The 20,129-nt window shown below is 48.9% G+C and overlaps 1 protein-coding gene across 3 annotated transcripts in view; it reads right to left on the reverse strand.

The window, feature by feature from the left end:
* Itga6 (integrin subunit alpha 6) overlaps positions 1-20,129 on the reverse strand; it is a 67,476-nt gene that overhangs the window by 34,967 nt on the left and 12,380 nt on the right. For 2 of the 3 annotated variants that reach the window (XM_050122982.1, XM_050122990.1), the window contains exons 2-3: positions 1,845-1,969; positions 169-248 (exon numbers count right to left, since the gene is read on the reverse strand). In XM_050122982.1, coding sequence (XP_049978939.1) covers positions 169-248; positions 1,845-1,969 — 205 coding nt within the window. Of the gene's footprint in view, positions 1-168; positions 249-1,844; positions 1,970-20,129 lie in introns of those variants that run through there. The other variant, XM_050122999.1, reaches the window with a different exon arrangement.

The following is a 20,129-nucleotide window of genomic DNA, read 5'->3' on the forward strand; positions in this document are numbered from 1 at the left end:
ATAACCAGCACCAAGGAGGGTGCCCCGTAACCGGCACAAAGAGGGAGCCCCATAACCGGCACCAAGGAGGGCGCCCCGTAACTGGCACCGAGGAGGGCGCCCAGTAACCGGCACCGAGGAGGGCGCCCCATAACCAGCACGGAGGAGGATGCCCTTTCCCACACTCACCACCACTTTGCCTCCTGGACCCTGACTCTGGACGGTGACCCCCATCCACTGATCTTCCTTGCTTTCTGACATGGGATCAGCTGCGGGATGTGACATGGGTTATGCAAACAGTTAGTATGCCTGAATGACTGACTGGCTATCCAAACCCACACGGTAACAACACCGAACCACAAACCCAGTAAGAAGCCATTTTCAAACGGCATAGACCCCAAGCCTAGCTACTCAGGAAATTCAGTTACTCCAGAACAATTTCTTATCTCAAGGAAACAGAAACAGTTGCGTGAATCTTTTGTAAAAATTCTGTAATAAGACATTTGAAAATTGTGTAACTGAGACGGAGCCAACCCCACAGCCCGCTCTTTGATGCAGCAGTGTGAGACAAGGCATCTAAACGAACAGGGAGTGGGCTCTCTCTGCCCCCTCACTCCCATCATGTGACAGTGCGAACTGTTCTCTTCTTAGCGGGGAAAGAGGGAGAGAAAACGCACAGAAATACCACCATGTGCTCACTGCAGTATCAGCCGCAATCTACGCTAACCCCTTATTTTTGCCTTTCTAAACAAGAACCAAAATGCCAGGGGGGGTGTCCAGATACAAAGATTCCCAGAGACAGTTTGCCTTTATTTATATATCTCTACTTTTAAGTTTTTTTTTATAACTTTTCTGTGATTAACACGTAATATTTCCTAATCGGAAGACCAGCACGCTATTCCTAAAGGATACAGACGAGAACGGAAGCACGAGCCTGCATCTCTACTTAGGCCAATAATCAAATCTGGCTTCTCAGAAGCTTCTCGGAACACTAATGGCTCTGTTCAATCTACGGGAAGCCAGGTAAATGAGCTGGTGACGCACCTGGACTCCATGATGGCATCTTCTCGCTACGCGGAGGCTTCTAAAACGGGATATTAAAATAAGAGGGAAATAGCCCTGTCTTTCGGAGTCACTGGTTTTAGCTGGGTAAGAGCCTGGTGTTTCAAAGACCTGTCCGTGGAACAGCGACAGTGTATGGGACTCAACGGCAGAACATGTGATGAGGAAACGGTCATATTACAGGATTAGTAAGTATATCCATTTCCAGTTCTGGCCACTCCTAAAGTTTTTCGAAAATTATTTTGACTGAACCCTATCTCATCGATGAATGTATCTCGGTCTTTAGGGAAGATATGATTCAAGCTGGTCAGTTCTCATTTTTGGAGTATTCTCATATTTAAATCCTTTTCAGGACCAGAGATGCAATCTGGGGGGTAGAGAGCTCACTTAGGACCCACAGGCACTGAGTTAGAGCCCTAGCATCACTAAAAACAAACAAAATAAACACATGAATCAAATTAATAATACATAAAAATAGACAAAACAGTCTTTCCCCTAAATATTTTAGCAGCAGGTGATGTTTTGACTGCTTAAATACATGATAGGCATGTTTAATTTTCTTCACAGCTGTGAACTGAATTTTGCAACCATCTCAACCTACCACTAGGTGGCAACATAAACGCGTCAATTTAGTTAACCCTGGCCCACTTCAGTGTGGCTTAGAGAAGTATTTTCAGGGCAAATAAAACAGTCAAGACTGACAAAATTAAAAGTGGTCCTTTCTGTAAGAATAAATTCTTGTGACTCCTGTCCCAGCACGGTACAGATAGGCTGGCCAAATGAACAAGGGAGAGAGAACATACCGTCATTATCAAACTCAATCCGCGTGCAAGGTCCCCGAGAGGTGATGTCACAGCTGTACAGGCCCCCTGTTCTGTTCGCCCTCTGCAGTGGAAGTGCTTCCGCCCGAGGGGCCCCCACAAGCAGCCTGGAGGTAAAACAGAAAGAATTTAGAGACTCACACATACTATACTTTCAGCCAGAACCCAGAGCTACGGGCGCTATCCTCTGCCGTGCAGCTGAGGAGCTGGGGACAAAAAAACGCTCTTGCAGCACAGGCAGCAAGGCCTTGCAACTGGGGCACAGTGACACCCCGTATTCACAAAGGGAGAGGGAACCTCTCCCTCCCGGAATCGGCAGCAGTAGCTGGGTGAGGTTCCAGTGTCCAAAACACTCTTCACGGAACAAGCACAGAACATGGACCACAGCCGAACAATTCACACTCCCAACTTGGGCGGGAAGCAGCCATCACGTTGCGTCTGTAAGTACGCGTTGCTTTCCAACCTGAGCCGCGAGGTATCTCTGACTACACCTCGCTTTGCAGCGGCTGATCTACAGATTCCGAATCCAACTTCTGACAAAAGCATAACTCAGTGACTCCTGCAACCTGTCTCTCCCCTTATTTTTCTTCCTCAGCTTTATTGACTGACATCCTGAGTCACTTAAAGGGCAATACTTTCGCCTCACTGGTGCCCGATACAAGCTCTGCCCTATCACCTAGGATGTGGGATGAAAATGCAGCTTCCTTCTCACCCCAGATTTCCCAAGGAGCAGCTCCTAAGCTAATCTCACATCCTCAGTTCTGCTATTTCACCCCCAGAGGGGCTGGACCTGCATCAGGTTTACAACCTCTGGGGTCTGCTTGACAAAGGACAGTGCGAGAGATAGAGAGAAAGAACACACACCTGACCACAAGGAGAAGTAAAGGCTGAAAGTTGGGGGTACAAGGCTGGGAGTGGAAAACGTGGCTGGGAACAGAAGCCAATACAAACAACAGACCCCCTTGAAGAGAGCGCAAGTCACACTTGGCCCAAGAAGCCTGCAGAGCCAGGTGCAGAAGGAACAAACACCCTCTGACCCCCACCACCACCTCTTCCTAGCTGGGATGGATCCCAGAAAAGGAACCAATGTGCTAGCGGATACACTGCTGCAGGTGCAATCAGAGTGAAGGGAATCACATCCGCCCAGGAGAATAATGGTGGCTTCTGTGGGGACAGCGGGCTGCCCTTCCTCCCATAGCCCCAGGCAGCTGGCACTGCCAGCTCCTACCTGCAAGTCTATCCTAGACCTGAAAAGGCGGAACAGCACACACCAAGGCACAGAACTGAAAGCAGAGACTTAGCAACTGTTCCAGGTTCCTAGAATTTCTCAATCAATAGGAGGTATGGGGAAGGCCAAGCTGCAGAGGTCTGTAAGGACCCACCGCGTGTTGTATCTATCTGAGTAATTTTGTCCCATCTGGGAGCTCCAACAAAGACCCGAGAGATGAGAGGCTTAGACTGTGGTGAACAGGCTTACGTGCTTGCCAGATGGGATGGACCCCGTGCTAGGGAGCAGGAGAAGCAAGCAATGAGCTGGGCCACAGGCACAGATGAAGCTAGGAGCCTGCACTCCCAGATTCGATAGAAAATAGAGGCCTTGGCAGGGGTTAATTATGAACATTTTGGGTTTCGCAGCTAGGTGCCAGTCAGGACAAAATCACCCAGGCGTGTCACTGATCCTTCAGAACACTTCCCAAGAAGCAAAGTTCAACACCGGAAAAGTTTAAAAGTGGGCACACTGAGATAAAACCTGCTCCGTATACTGACAGAGTCAAGACGGTTTCCCAACAGGCAGAAGGGAGAAAGAACCCAGGCCCAATCACAGCTTGTGGGTAAAGGTAACCAACCGCCAAGAGGATCTGAAGGGCAGCTCAGCCGACCTGAACTGCGACCTGAACTGTTTTTCCCTCCTCTCTAACCACTTCCTCTTACACACACCCAAGGAGGCTAAGTGTGGCAGGTAGGCTGGTTCCTGTTTACCCCGTTCCTCCTTCATTTCAGTTCAGGGCTGACTCCTTCAACAAACTCTGCCTCCATCCAGGGCACATACGCAATGACCTCCCGCTCACACTCAGGTGTGGGAGCGCCTGACCCATAACGTAAGCAGCTCATAAAAGGACATGGAGGCAGAGGCATCAAGTGGACAATTGCTCTGTGGAAGGAGTGCCACCAGGAAGTGACAGGGAAGGCAGAACAGCACAGGCAGGCTCGCTTTGCTTCCAGGGATCTCATCCTGCCTGACGCTGCGATACACGACCCCTGTGAAAGGGTCCTTGGAGCCCCCCTCAAAAGGGGTGGAAAAGGGGTGGCGATCCACAGGTGGAGAACCACTGGGCTAGAAGCTGTAGGGGAGTGCGGTCTGGATGTGAGTGGAGCTGGAGATGAAGGGCCTGGGGAAGACTGGCTCAGGGGAGAGGTATCAGGAGGTCCTACAAAGCCTCAGGAGACAGCCATCTCTTGAGCCTTTCTGGGCTCCGACAGGGGACAGGGACCCCAAGGTTTCCTGCAATGTGAAAAGCTGTAGCGAGGCTGGAGAGATGGCTCAGGGGCTAGCGCACTGTCTATCCTTCCAGAAGAGCCAGAGTTCCGAGTCCAGCACCAAATCAACCGGCTCCAATTCCAGTTCTGGGGCATTCAAAGCCCTTCTCTGGCCTCCGTGGGCACCCGCACACACGAGGCTTACACACATATGACACACAGAGAAACAACAACACACTGCAGAGGCTGCCTTCAACCACCAGCTTTCTCCAGCCCTTCTCTCCTTCATCCCTGGAAGGGGACAGGCATGGGACAGAGGAGGAAGTGGACTGCATAGAAGGAAGAAGGAAGGAACAGAGCTGTTGGGGGGGGAGGGGAGAATTAAAGACGAATCTGAAGAGAAACCACAAAATAAGAGATGTGTGTCTATGAAGGCTAATGCCACCTGAAACGAAGCTCTGCCCGCATGGGTCCGTAAGCATTCTATCCCCATTTCAGATACATCGGGGAGAGATGGAAAGGGAGGGGCTGACCTTGCAATGATCATGGGAGGCTGCAGGAGGGAACGCTCGTCAGCAGAGGGCGCCCTCTGCGTCGCTCTGTATTCCAGGCTGCAGTGTGCTAATCTCAATGCAATGGTTCCCAAAAATTCATGAATATAATCACCCCAACTGACTTCATTTTCACAGTCGCCTGCCTGGTTCAGAAATTAGCAAAAGAGGCTAATCTTAATCCCTCTTGGAATCAACTTTAAAGGTAGAAGGTCATAGTTCATTAGCTAAGGCTATGTCCCCGAAGAACAAATAAATGAGCAAAACTAGACCAGTATGCAAACAATGACACCAGGGGACAACCGTCTACTGCTAATCTAAGTCATTTTTAGGTCACAGTGTGGGTTAAATGCTAAGCACATGTTGATTCTTGAGCTGCCAGGTGCCTGTAGGTATCAGAGGGATAGCCGGTTCCAATCAACCCTTCAACCTGTGCCAAAAATCTGGCTTTTGCAATAATCCCGGCTTCCTCCCAATAAGGGCTTGGGCACCAAGCTGCCCTGACGGTTCAACAAGAGAACCAAGTGCTCTTTGGGCACCACAACGATGACCAAGTCAACTCCAAGGGCCAGGGCTGCAGGTGTCAACAGCTCTGCCTTCAGACAGACAGGCTGAAGCTGGGGGTGGGGAAGTGAGTCAGCCTTGTAGGGATGAGGGAAGTGGTGGAAACTGACAGACCAGCATCCAGAAGTCTATTCCTGTATTGGGTCCAAAGAAGGAAAAACTACAAACACGGTGCAAGAGTTTAGTTTGGCACTAGGAAGTCACTTTTCAAACCGCTTGCCCCAAAACCCGTAGACGGCTAATTCTACTGGGTTTTACTATTTTCCCCCTTTTCTGAGGGGAGGTAGGTGGGTGTATAACATTTCTGAGACACGATTGTCCTCTACCATCTTCTTCCCTTAGCCTCCCAGAGATGGATCAGACTTGAGCCACCATGGTCACCTTCCTCCAAAGTTCTAAAGTTGTGTTGAAATAACCCCTGAAGATTTCATCATACTGGGAAACTTTGAAAGACAAGACTCAAGTAGAGAGATGGCCCAGCGGTTAATCACAATGGCTGCTTTTCCAAAGGACCCACGTTTGGTTCCCAGTACCCACATTGGTGGCTCACAACCATCCATAACGCCAGTTCCAGGGAATCCAATGCCCTCTTCTAACATCCAAAGACACCAGGCACATACATATTAGAGAGGAAGACAAAATACTCATACACATAAAAATTAACTAATTTTTAAAAAAAAAAAAAAGCTTAAAATAAGACGTAAAAACCACAGCATCATCTTTAACAGTAAGAAAGCTTTGTCATAATGAAAGGTAATGCCAAAAAGGATGGCGGTATCTCAGAATACGACATAAATCAAGGTCTCCAAAAGAGGTTACAGGCAAAGGGCTCTGGACCCACTACCATGGTCTGAACAAGCTATTCTAAAACCCACCAAGTGAGCCACACGGTCACTCGTATTCACAAGTCCCCCAACAACAGCTGGCCTACTTTTGTACAGCTATTTCAATCAAGTGTTCTAAACACTGGGGTTCTCTTTAAACTTTAAAGACAATTGGAGCTTTGCTTCATTGTCTTTGGCAATAATTCATTTCCTTGAGGATTGAAGATTGCGCCTCTAGCTACTCAGCTCTGTCTTGGGAAATGTGAACTTCTGCTTCATTAGAACAAGGGCACTATTATTGCTTAATTGAAAACACAGCCTTCTCGGTTCGTTTCAATGAAGACCCGAAGAGTCAGGCAATGGCCATTACCCAAGGACCTGTGTCACCAACATTTATGCCCATCTTCAAATTCAATGTCAAAGTAATAAATAACAATGGTAAGAAATTAAAAAAATAAAGAACTTCGGGTCGTAGCAGATTCTAAACTCATCCCAAGCCCCCGAAACTGGGCAACTCTCTTACTTTTCTTAGATTTAACTTCTCTTTAAATTTAGAATATGATGTTTCTTTCTTGAATAATCAACCAGCTCTGGGCTATGTTGGCCAGAAAGGGAATCTCATAAGCCTCTAAATTCTCAATTTCTCCAGTTAGTGCAATGAGGCTACAAGCATACTGACCCTTCCTCCCAAATATCCTCTTCTCTCCCCAGTCCCACCATCTGCTGTCTCTCACACCCACGCAAAGCCGAGTTACCTCTTATAGCCCCAATTCACGCGCTCCTTTTCACATAGCCAGGTAAGTACCATCCAGTGCTGAACCAAACTACACACAGACGGACCAGTATCGCAATCAGACGTCAGTTTCCTCAGTGGAAGTTGTGCCTAACACTGGGGTCAAACAGACTTGCTCTTCCCCTGCTTTCTCAGTGCGGTGTGCCTCATGTTTAGACCACGGCTTCTGTTTTCGGTGCACTTTCTCGGCGCCTTTCTTTCTCCTGACATCATTTACCATTATTGGAGTCTTGATCTCTTAAACTCCCGACGGTGCTTTGTATTAAATCAAGACCTTGCCCTGGCTCAGACCCCCCTCTTCCTGTTTTCCCGTCACTGGTCCAGACGTGCTCCACAGGATATGCTGGACTCCCCATCACTGTTGCCTGGCGTGATGCACTCTGACCTGGGAGCCCATGCTTTTCTCTTGGCTGGACTTTCTTACTGTCCTAACAGTTCGTGAAGGACAAGTCAAGACTATGGATACACAGTCTCTATTGGCCCTCACCTCTGATGGAGTCAGGGCATAGAACGCGGCTCTTGAAAACCTCAATGGCAGTGCTGACAACCAGATCTGCACCCCTTTGAGGGTGGCTTTTCAGCTCTCCAGTTTACCCTGGGCATTCCGGGATGCAGTAATCTGTATAAAAGCCTTTATCAATGCCTAAGTTCTTACAGCCTCACTCACATTGTGGACAACATACTCACTCTCAGGATACGCCCCCTATCGTGCCCGAATCACTCTGCAGTCCACTCTTCCATCCTCTTTCTGGAATCCCTGCTTCTTAGGTGTTAGGCATCAGGGGTAATCAACCTTTGCTCTCTGTGTTTAGACAGCATCTAACCATTCTCCCTGAGTTTCTACTGGCACCTGAAGATTTCTGCAGTCACGCCTGGAACCCCTGGAAGCACCTTCTCTTTGAAGTGCTGGGAGCCGATTTGAATGGCTGCCATAACAAGATGGCATTTGGCCCTGGCCTCGCTTGATAAATAACTCAATATTAAGGTTGCAGTTCTTCCACCAGAAAACAGGGTGAGTTGTTGTGATCTAGCTGCCCACACTCCCTTCCTTCCTTGTGGTCTGTAATTGACAAGGGTGTTTGTTTTATTCCCGGCCGGTGGATCTCCAGAGAAGCAGTTGAAGTATCCCAGCATTGAACTGTGCTTTTTACTTAACTACTTTTTGTACATGTGTTATGTTCTCAAAATTCTGTGAGCTTCATCTGCGAGTTCTCCTGAAGCAGCTGCCGTTGTGCTACTAGACAGCGTCTTTACCCTTTCCCTCGATTTCCCGTAGTCACTGCTTTTCACGCTCCTAGCTCTCACCGTGTGCATCGTGAGAGCATGCAGGTTTTGTTGATATAGTCTGGCCCTTCCTACCTACGGACACTTCTTTTGGCCACCTCCTACCCAGTATCAGTCACTGGTCACCCATACTCATGTAGGATCCACCTGGCCCCTGTTGCATCATGGCTAACCCCCAGGTTCTCAGGAAGTTCATCCGGCACCAGTCAGACTGATAAAATCCTAGGTGTGATAGCACTCAAGAGGTACTGCCCACAGGGTGCAAGAAGCCTCGAGGGTCCCGTCCTGATGCTCAGTCCTGGTCCTGGGGCCAACAAGAAATCAAAGCTCACGCCGCATGCACAGTAGCTTCCAGAGGGTCCAGCTGCACGGTGTCAAGGAGCAAGAGGTGCTCCTGACTGCAGCGAAGCTTTGCTGATACTGCTCATACCTCCTCTAGGACACACAAAGCCAGTATGGAAAGAACAGCCCATCTGTCACTAATGCCGGCAGCAATAGAGAAAATGAAGAGATGGCGCCTGGCAAAACCCATAGATGAATACTCTCCTGCTGCGCCCACTCTTAGCAAAACAACAGGGGCCTTTGCTGCTAACCACGAGGAGCTAAACTTTGCAGAGTGGGAAGGACAATGACATCTGGCACGCATGGACTCTGACTCCTTGTTCCCAGCTCCTCTCCTATAGCATCATTGCAGAGCAGACCACTCTCATCCTCTAACCAGGCTCTGCATGACGGGTGCAAACTTAACCAGGCTCTTCCCTGTGAAGGTACCAGATGCCATCTGTTTCTGCCTTTTTAGTATTTGTGAGGCCTCGGCAGGGTTTGAGAAGCCTGGGACAAATCTGGGCAACCAGTTAGCTACCAGAACACAGGTGATGATACACTCATGTTGTAAGGAATCTGACCCTCCAGCCCTTCCCCAAGGTTAAAGGTCGGTTTCCGTCTCAAAGTGAGTGCAAATCAAACATCTAAATGAACGCCAAGGGATGGGAAAAATACCAAGAATCGCATCTTGGCCAACACTGAATGTAGATACAATAGTCAATGGAGACCATCTGATTGATCATTCAACTTAAACATTTAAAACCATATTCATTTATTGAATTGTATCTTAAGAATTAATTTTATTCAGAATCCATAAGTTTCTTTGACATCACTTCAGAGAGTATTGTCTAGCTCAGTTTCCTAGAGCAGCTTATAGCCAAGATTCACAATCATGGTGTCAAAACCCTGGGAACTAGTACGGATTGCAAACCAAATCTGGACATGAATCTCCTCCCAGTCAATTCTGAGGCATTAGCTTTTATTTAAAATTAACCTCTATACTATACACAATTAAAAATGATTGAGGTGTTTGGGAGCTAATGCGTTCATTACAAACAGAACTTCATGACTCAAAGTGAAGTAATCCAGACGACAGTCATGACACAGAAAAGTAATTCTTGCTCTTACAAAGTCGAGGCAGGAGGACCTTAATTATGATTTTTGTGGTCAGCCTGGGCAATTCTCCTAAGAGAACAACTCTGTAAGCACTAGAGCAGATTTGGGATTAAAATATAAATTCTATGTGCTATTCAACGGCAAAAGAAAGACACTTTCCAAGACCTTTCTAGAAGCTCTCCATGTGTGAGCAAGCATGTTAGGAAGGGGCCACATTGTATTGAGTTCCTTTGTGGTCACCAAGCTGTCCTGTGGAATAATAGTTCTATTCCTAGGCCTTACCAGGACTGGCTGTATGCTCAGGTCTTACCTGGGCAGGCCTTGATCACACCTGAAAGTTCAATACTTACCACCCCTTCTTTTCCCCCACTCCAAAAAGTACCAGGTCTAAGCCTAGCTACGGTCACATCAGCCCAGCCTCAGACATAAAGCTGGCTGTGACACATGCCACCCCCTCCCCCACATCTATTCTATAGTGAGCACCATGCCCAAGGCCAGGTACTGTGTGATAGCAATTGGCTGTGGGTTCACAGGCACTGGCCATGCTCTGCCAGGAGTCCTATGGCCAGGCTTTCCCATGACCAGACGACCCAAGGTTTATCTATAGATGTCAGTCTTGGAAGTTCCACTAACCTGCTAAGTATCTGCCCTCCCACAGCTGGGGCTCCTCAGGAGTCCAGCAAAGAAGGACCAAGGGTTAACAAGGAAGACCCCGCCTCTTCACCAACCCATGGTCACTGTCCGTCTGTATATACAGTAGCCTAACCAGAGCGATGGGAAATTTTGCCGTTACTGCCCCCTCTCTAGAATTAATTTAGTCCGTAACGCCAGAGTCTTTCTCACCTAGGGAGAGGTAAAGGAGCCACTAAAGCCTGCCCTGGCCAAGCCACACACAGTAGGTTTCCCAGCTATCACGCTTTTTTTTTTTTTTTTTTTTTTTTTCCCGAGACAGGGTTTCTCCGTAGCTTTTGGTTCCTGTCCTGGAACTAGCTTTTTTTTTTTTTTTAATATTTATTTATTTGTTATGTATACAATATTCTGTCTGTGTGTATGTCTGCAGGCCAGAAGAGGGCACCAGACCTCATTACAGATGGTTGTGAGCCACCATGTGGTTGCTGGGAATTGAACTCAGGACCTTTGGAAGAGCAGGCAGTGCTCTTAACCTCTGAGCCATCTCTCCAGCCCTGGAACTAGCTCTTGTAGACCAGGCTGGCCTCGAACTCACAGAGATCCACCAGCCTCTGCCTCCCGAGTGCTGGGATTAAAGGCCTGTGCCACCACCGCCCGGCCTTATCACACATATTTTTAACTAAACTTTTACTTTTGAATTATTTTTAACTTTAAGAACTTGTCTCATGTTGACATTTTCACACATACGTCATTTTACCTTGTCATATTTTCCCCCCCATACTTCCCTATTCCTAGGTCCCTTTCCACTGCCAAAATAGTCCCCCTCCTGCTTATATGTAATTGTGCATGTGTGCATACACGCGCACGCACACACATACATTCATCTGCATCCATGTACATATTCACATATTTACTTTACATCTAAATCCCACATTTCTTATTTTTGAAAGGGCCACAGAATCACGATTATCCCGATATTCTGGTGACTGTCTATTGGAGGTCTGAAGGTACACCTGAGAACTCTGCGCTCACAGAAAGATATGTGCCTATGCTCCATTACTTCACTTAGCTCCCCTTATTTTATCAGTCCGAAGAAATCATTTCAAAACAGTTTAAAGGGGACTAAGCGCACGCGCATTTGCAAACCTCGAGCCAGGGAAAAGTCACAGCTGTTCTCAGCTATGGCGCAGTGACCTCTGTTAGTGTGGCGCGCAGACCTGGACCTACCCCCTTGCCGCCCTTGGGATGAGTCAGATGACCACGCATATTCAAGGAGACACTGAGTTTGTTTTCTGTGGAGCTGCGTGGCTTAGGACACACTGGCTTGTCCTTTCCATTTTCTAAGCCGCCCGCCCTCTTTGCCTATTTTCAGGGCCAGCAGGACAGTTTCAAATCTCTTTGACCCCTTCTTCCCATTATGACGGTCCTTCCCTGCAAACACTGAGTCTATCTGGGTCACTGTCCTAACTGAAGGCGGCTAATCCGAAGGCATTACCGAGCACATTCGCTGTCTTGGCTGAGTCAGGACACGGACACTGTGGGAATCAGCCTACCCTTCCTAAATTTCTGAAATGGCCCCTTTCTCAGATCCACACTGATTTCCACTCTGATACCAAGAACTTGAATTTTGATAATGATCTTAATAGAAGACATTTCAGGTTCAGTACCTCTAAAGGGCATGCTAGGGTTGTGGTCCTGGCCCTCACCCTCCAACCACACTGGGCTCCTGTGGCCATCAGCTGTCTGCTAGCCCGGGACTCTGCACTGGCTCCCCTTCCTCCAGGATCCTCCTGCATCCTCCAGTTCTTTGTATAAAACCTTCCTGACCCCTCCCCCGCCTCTTGTTTCTCATTTCCCTTCCCTTCGCTGCAATTACCAGGGACAACTCTTGCCCGCTGTCCTTCCTCCCTCACCAGAAGGCCACGTCCACGGGCCACAGGCCATCTCTGCTGCTCACTCCCGGGTCCCCAGCACACAGCTGAGTGTCTGGTACACCAAGGACACTCAGTGAGCAAGCAAACCAATTAAGTTAAACAATTTTTTTAAGTTGTTTTAATTCTTCACAGACTTAAAATTCTGAGAGATCTTTACAAGAATATCCCTCTTTTCACAAGGATGGAAATCCCACCTCAAAACCTACTGACTTTAGGTCTAGACTACATAACTGGTTATGTGAATATGTTCAAATACTGGGCCGCCGGGGTGGGGTGGGGAGTCCCCTTCACTGTCTCAGAATTGGGTAAAGCCGGCCTGCTACGGGCAGTGGTTCAGCGAAGACGCAATGCCTACTCTCTATTTTTGGTTTTAACTATGCCAATTTAATTTTCTGTATCTAATACACTGCCTTTTACTTACAGAAAGGCATTTGTGTAGTTCATGCACAAATCAATTAAAAAATTAATCCCTAAAAAATAAAAGAAAAGGTTAGCATATTGTGCATTTGTGGACACTCAGAGCAGTGGCAAGCCCCCTGGAACAAACGAGGTAAGCCGGGTTGAAGACGGTACTGGGAACAAGCGTCAGGGTGTGGCTTCACTGCTGGTGTTCCATTCTCTGTCCCCTTCTCCAATACAAAGCCCAACTAGCTGTCATGAGAATACCCCGTCCCCTTTGATCATTCCCACTGAACCCCATGAGAAGAGGTTTAGTCCTCGCTGGAGAGGGAATGGACCTCCAGGTTTAACCTTGTGTTTCCTATCGAGTTCAAATGGACCTCACAATACAATTCAATTAGGAACTAGACTGGGCAGGGGCTGGAGAGACAGGTTAAGAGCCATTGGCTGCTCTTCCAGACGTCCTGAGTTTGCTTCCCAGCACCCACATGACGGCTCACAACCATCTATAGTGGGATCTGATGCCCTCTATTGGAAGAAGGGTGTATGTGCAGGCAGAGGACTCATAAATCTTAAAAAAAAAAAAAAGTTGAACTTGAAAATCTTAAAAAAGAGAAGAAAAGAAAAGAAAGGAAAGGAAAAGAAAACTAGCCTGGGTGATGGAGGAAGGCTATTAAGGCTGATGTGCACATTAAATACTTGCCAGACTGGCCCTCACCCTGGCTGGCACTGGCAGCCTCTCTCCCATTGTACAGTCTCCTCCCTTGGGCCCTTCTTGTGACTAACTAACCATTCAGCCACCATCCTTCTTTGCATCCCAAACCTCTCCTCTCCATACTCGGACACCCAGAAACCTAGTAGTATCCCCATTTGGCACCCCTCAGTCTGTCCAAAACAGAAGTCTGGCTTCTCCTCAAGCCAGGTCTTCTTGTGGTGACAAACGCACACTATCCACTCGGGCCTCAGGACAAGAGCCAGGGGCCAGCTCTGACTCACTGCCCCTCGTTTGGCATTTCACTCCCCTTTTCTCAGGGGTTGCTTTGCCGTGAGAAGGATCCAAGCTGCCACCGGCTCACACCTGACTCAGGCAGAATGATCTGAACTGGTCAGTTTGCCCCGCCTTTGCCCCGCCCTTGCTCACTATCCACAGAGAATCTGCCCTATTCTTCCTACACCTACAGTCACTGGTCACCGGGGCTCTGTCCACAGCCCTCCAAAGGCTCTCCACAGAGGCTTCAAGAAGGCTGTGAGCAAGCAGCCCTTCATCTGCCCTTCCAGCTCCGAAGGACAGAGGTGAGCGGGCCACCCAGGCAGACTTGTCCACCGTCCTCACGGGCACTGAGTTCTCAGCAGCTGTTTCCTCCAGCGGAGAACATCCTTGCCTTAGATTGGAGAGTTGTGCTGTGTCCCTCTGTCCCCCTTTGGATACCTCAGGACAACTCAAGCAACCCTTCCTCAGAGGGGATCCCTCCTTCTTGGCTCTGGCCACAGTCTCCCCCCACCCCTACATACGGGTACGTCTATCTTCCTGTTGAATAATCATCCCAGCCTTACCAATACCCGAGATGATCCATCTTTCCTCTATTAAAATGCTACCAGTCCCACAACATAGGGACTCTTGCCCCCTGGATACAGCACCTGGGGTGGCCCTGAGCACTTCCTTGGCACCTGGGATGAACGCAGGTACATGTTGCTCATGCATCCCTATACTTTCCTGGGTATGGCTGGCAGAAAGCCCAAATGATGTACAAAGCACCCACATCTGTAGAACATTCTACCAACAAACCCTTTCACTGGCATTTTTATCTGACTATCTCTAAACCATCTCTGTCTCACAGATAAAGAACCCAAGACTCAGACATTCCTGATGTGGGTAGGCCTTCAAGCCCTAGGCCCTTTCTGCTGAGCCACACTCTTCCAGTTACACCTGGGGACAGTCCCTCCACGAACCACACCTCACCATCCACGGGGGCATCCTGCTCCCTTCAATTCCCAGACACACCCTAGCAGCGGAGCCTCTGCTCCCGATGTCCGCTACCCACTAACACACACACACACAAACACACACACACATACCACGGGGGGGGGGGGGGGGGCCTCTTCCAACAATCCCCAGGCTGCAAGCTCCTAGCCTTACCCGTAAACCTGCCTTCCACACCCTACCCTCATCTCTCTCCTACTCCACCCTCCTAACTCACGATCACCTCCTTGAGGGCAGGAATCTGGGCTTAGTTTTTAATAACCTCTAGGGCCAACAACAACAATTAAAAAAATGAAAGCCCTTTTAAACTACATTAACTGGTTGATCTAGTTGGACAAGTCTGAGCTAAAACTTAGGGCAGAGGAGATCTATCCACTCTAGGGTGCCTAGTGTGCTTTCGTGTTTGCACAGAAGCTGATAACAGAACTAAGCCACAGCCTCCCCATATCAAAACACTAGAACGTCCCACCAAGAACACAAGCCCACCTCCAAACCAGAGCGAAGACGCTATTCCTGCACTAATAACACAAGCTATCCTGTCCGTGCTCTTGCAATGCAGATGGTGCTCCGCTCTGAACCCGGTGGACCTTAGCACCTCCCGCTTTAGACCTTGACGGATTCACTAAAGGGGATCCCAGTTTACAGAGGACATGAACCTACCTACCCAGTCACATGCTGTGCCCAGCACTCCCTCGCTCTCAGAGCCTGAGCTCCGCCACTAAATCGCTAGACTACTTTTGCTTGGTTTGATAGCATCCTTCAAAAGCTCAGTTAACCATTTAAAGGAACACTGATTTACAAGAGGTGATTATAATTAAGGCCTACTAAGTGCTTTATGACCTACACACCAGGAACCCCAAGACGTTACTTGTCTTTAACTGCGTCATAAGGCCAGTAATTTTGCTGTGGCCTTTCCAAAAATTCTTAAGAACCCTTTCCCTGTCTCCCTGAAAGAGCATGCTGGGACGCGCCCCCAGGGGCCAGTGACCATGGAACACGTGTGTAAGCGAAGCCTGCAGGTTCTGGTGCCTACCTGACCTGTGCAGTTTCCTACGGGCATTATCTCTGAGCTAACAGCTCTTGAGCTCCCACATAAAGGGTCACCCAAGGCCAAATGTGTTTCTCTTACCTATAATAATATCCTGCTCAGAAATCCCTGCCGCACACCTGCGTGGGAGTGAAGGTCAGATCACCACCACTGTGATTCACAACTAAAGAACCAGAACTCTTGCGCCCCCCCCCCCCCCCCCCCCCCCCCCCCCCCCCCCCCCCCCCCCCCCCCCCCCCCCGCATCTGACCTCGGACCACCAACAGCTGCCCCTTATCTCCCGACAGCAGGGACTGAGGTCATCTCTAGGAAAAGGCACACGCCATCACAATAACCGCTGGCCACACTTAAAGTGGTGAGAATTCCATTTCCATCCTGACTCAGCACAGACCTAAAAGTATATGTATTCTGACTGATTCACTGAGAAGTGTTCTCCGGCCAGATGACAAAGCCACTCAGAGCAACAAGATGCCACCCAAGGGCTACAGTAGAAATGCTGTCTCCTGGAGTCAAGAAAGGGAAAATTGGAAAGTCCCCAGTTGTAAGTCCGTCTCCAAGCAACCCTGGGATTTCATTCATAAAGTGACTGCCAGAGCTTGTCAAATGTGGAATTCAATCATGTCCCAGAGATCGGGCGCCTGATTTTGCAGCACATAAACTATTATTTGTTTTGTACATGGGTCCAGACTCTGAATTTTCCTTTCAAGGAGCCAGAGTGGAAAGCTATAGACACTGGGCCTGTGACCTTCACACTTGATACAGCCTAGCAATCGTCTGCCAAGGGAATATTTACTTTCTATAATTGCTCACCATTTTAATATCTTATATTCAGTACACAGTAACCAGGAAGTCTGTATATACGCCGGCACATCGCAGCCATATCGTCCACGCCTGCTTCCTTAGATGCTAGCAAACGGCTCGCAGTTCGTTTTGCAAAGGAAGAAATAACTAAGTTCCATCACTTTTCAGTAAAATGTTTTTTAAGAAAAACCAGGAAGAGATAAAGTCTATGTAACAAGCTCACACCCGGCTGAGTGCCGTGCCCACTTTAATACCTTCCAGAAGCTGAGGAAATCCAAATTTTTCAGTGTTTTCAAAAGGAAATTAATAGGATCGCACAGCTGATTTTCTCACTGTGATAACTGAAGCAACAGGGCTCGCAGCTGCGCCAGAGGCCGCCGGCCTGGGCCAAGCACAGGTTTCTTTTTTCCATGGTAAAAGGCTTTCTAGCTGGGCATAAAGCTGCGCAGAGGACAACTTTCTCCAAGTCCTCCTTTTCCACCGGACACGCCACATTGGGTCCTGCTGAGTGGGAAGCCCATGGGCGCTTCTGAGAGCCTTCCGTAAGAGAGCCAGTACAGTGGGCATGTGTTCCAGTTCTGCTCTTCGTCCCTTCAAACCCCCGGCCAGATAACACAGGCTACATCTTGGATAACAAGGCTGCGGCCCACTGGTGGGATGATTAGATAGTGAGTCCCAGTACTGAAGACCCGGGATTTTTCTTTTTTGCTATGCTGGGTATCAGGCCTGGCGCACAGCAGGCAAAGGCTCTACCTCTCTGCCACATCCCCAGCTGGGCCTTTTCATTTCTCTTAAACGTAGAGAGTTAGAAGTAGAATACTGTGAACAGGAGCAAATTTAAACTCTGCGTAAATGTGACAAAACCCAAATATAGTATCTAAACAATTACATTACTCTATGTGCTTGGATAGTCACAAAATGTTCAGGGACTGGAGTGGTTTGGGAACGAGTTAAGCAACCCAGCAAGTACCTACTGCAGACAGACATTTCCCCTCTAGCTGCTGGGTTGTTGGGGGACCTAGGTGACGGGGTCGGGGTTTACCATGCAGAGAGTGGAGAGAGCAATGCAGAAAGACGCTCAGGCTGTCTGCGGCGTATTTACTGGGCTGGACACAGTCCCGTATTTTCACACCCAGTTCTGCTTACTCTCTCTCATATATCCCGAGCTCGTTGTCCGGGGGCCTGTTATTACTGAGATAATGCGGTCCACGACTGTAGCAGCTCCATAAGCACCAGGTAGAACAAGACCATAATCACCAAGGAGTTCCAGGAGCATGTGTACGGCTAGCTAGGGATCAACACGGTCATCTGAAATGGTCTACACTTTTAGTAGGCGCTGTTTTGCTCCTGTTTTAACAAATGAAGCTTGTCTGACGCAGAGCTAAGCCACTAGAGGCCACTCGGTGGTGGCCCACACCTTTAATCCCAGTACTTGGGAGTCAGTCCCATGCCTTTAATCCCAGCACTAGGGAGGAGGAGACTGGAAGGGATGTGGCTGGGCAGAGAGGAGACAGGAGCTCAGATGCAGTCTGAGGAGGCAGTCTGAGGTTTGGTGGAGACACCTGCAGCCTGAGGAGCAGTCTGAAGCAGTCAGTCAGAGGACGCAGTCTGAGGACAGGATGGCTCTTCCGGTGCGAGGATTCGGTAGAGGTAAAAGGCCTCTTTAGTCGCTGCCCACTTTGCTTCTCTGATCTCTCAGCTTTCACCCCCTAATATCTGACTCCGGGTTTTTTTTTTTTTTTTTACTAGAATCCGTGCTACATCAAGGATCAAGTGAAACAATACCCAATCACTCCGCAGAGCACCACCCTCTCAATACTAGCACCCTTGGGGGGGCAAACCACATCCAGACCGTGTTTAGCAGGAAGCAGTGGCTACCTCTAGGACCAGAAGGATGACTTACACAAGATATCTCTGTGGGGTCACCAACAGGCAAAAAAAAAAAAAAAAAAAAAAGTCAAAGATTAATTTTTATGGCCCGTCCAGAGGCCTGACAGCCAACAAAGAACACACAAACATATACCTACTCTGCACAAACGCTGTGCTGACAGTGACGTGCACAGGTAAAACACAGCTTGGAAGAGACTGAGAAAACAAAAGCTGCTGCTGCCTTAAAGTAGGCACCCCGAAGGTACACCGCAGCAAAGTGAGGTGCAGCACAGCCAGGCAGCGAGGAGAGGCTTTCTGAAAGTCTGAGCCCCACCCCCACCACTCTGGAGAGCAGCTCAACTGTGGATAAACATCCCATACACAGACTCCTCGTCCCTCACCTCTCCCCGAGAGGGCAGTCAGACAGTTCAGGGAGCCCCAGTGTTTGGAGCTAAAACATGGCAAGTATTCCCATTGGAAACCATGCCTAAGCTGCCAGGGTCATCACTTCCCATAGGAGGAGCGGAGTTTACTGGGCACAGGGTGAGTCACCACCTGAGTCAGAGGCCTCGCCCACCTTCCATCTAATCTAAAGCAATGCGGGTGGGGGGGGGGGGCTCGGGCTCAGTGGTCAGAAAGGTAGCAGGGAGGGTGTGCCCAACAGGCCACACCCAGGATGTCTGCAAGTCTCAACCTAAGGCGAATAAAAAGCCTGGCTCGTCCTGAGTAAGAATCGGCCGCCCGTCATCTCCAAGACTCTCAAGAAGGAAAAGCTTACTGGGGATTGGACAGTGACATTCCATAAAGACAGGGCACAGAGGCAAAGGGTACACCTCTGCTCAGGAGTGAGGTGGGTGGGGCCTGAGTGGGAAGGGGGATCGTGGGGACAGTTCTGTCTGCTGGGAGCTAGACCAATGGCCTGGAGACATCTATGCCCCCATTTCTTCATCTATAAAACAAAGGTGTTTGGGGCCGTTACTTAGAGCAGACCCCAGCTTCACCCACAACCCGGGCAGGAGATGGCTCTTTCTAAAGGTAACCAAATTCCCCCGAAGCTGGGCAACAGCGCTAGAGTCTTGCCTGCTCAGCACACAAGGGCACCTGAGGTTTGCACCTTGGGCTTCAACGTGTCTTAAGCTACATTCTCATTTCTGAAGAGCGAGGGACATGTGCCAAGCTCGAGTTAAAGTTCTAAGAAAACACAGAAAAACAAAGCCCGAGCCCCGCAGGTCTTCAGAGGCCTCACGTTTCGGAAGCCTCAATGCTTTTCGTAACAGATCCCAAACAACTTCTGAGAAATCAGTCCTTGAGAACCCGAGGAAAAAAAAAACATAGAGCCCCTCCCCTGTAATAAATTAACAGCCTAAAGGAAGCAGGGTGGGGCTGGTGAATAAGAGAGGTACTTCTAGTCAGCTAGAGAAGTCCCTTGTTGAGGGACAGCCACCAGCACAACTGCCGTACCCTGAACAAACAGGTACTCTCTCGACCTTTGACCCCTAAATGTCACTGTCACATTGTACCCAGCCCAAGCACTCAGTGTGCAACTGAAGGCACATTTCAGTTTCATTTTAAAGCCACCGTGAGCGAGGAAAGTGTAACAGCAAGATCTGAGCACCCAGCTAAGACAGCCAGACTTTTTACCAGTGCAATATTCTCTTTAACACAATAAAA

Source organism: Alexandromys fortis, unplaced genomic scaffold (assembly GCF_014885135.2).
Source record: "Alexandromys fortis isolate MF-2015 unplaced genomic scaffold, M_Fortis_MF-2015_v1.1 scaffold_8_9099976_23576923, whole genome shotgun sequence".
In the NCBI taxonomy this organism is placed as follows: Eukaryota; Metazoa; Chordata; class Mammalia; order Rodentia; family Cricetidae; genus Alexandromys; species Alexandromys fortis.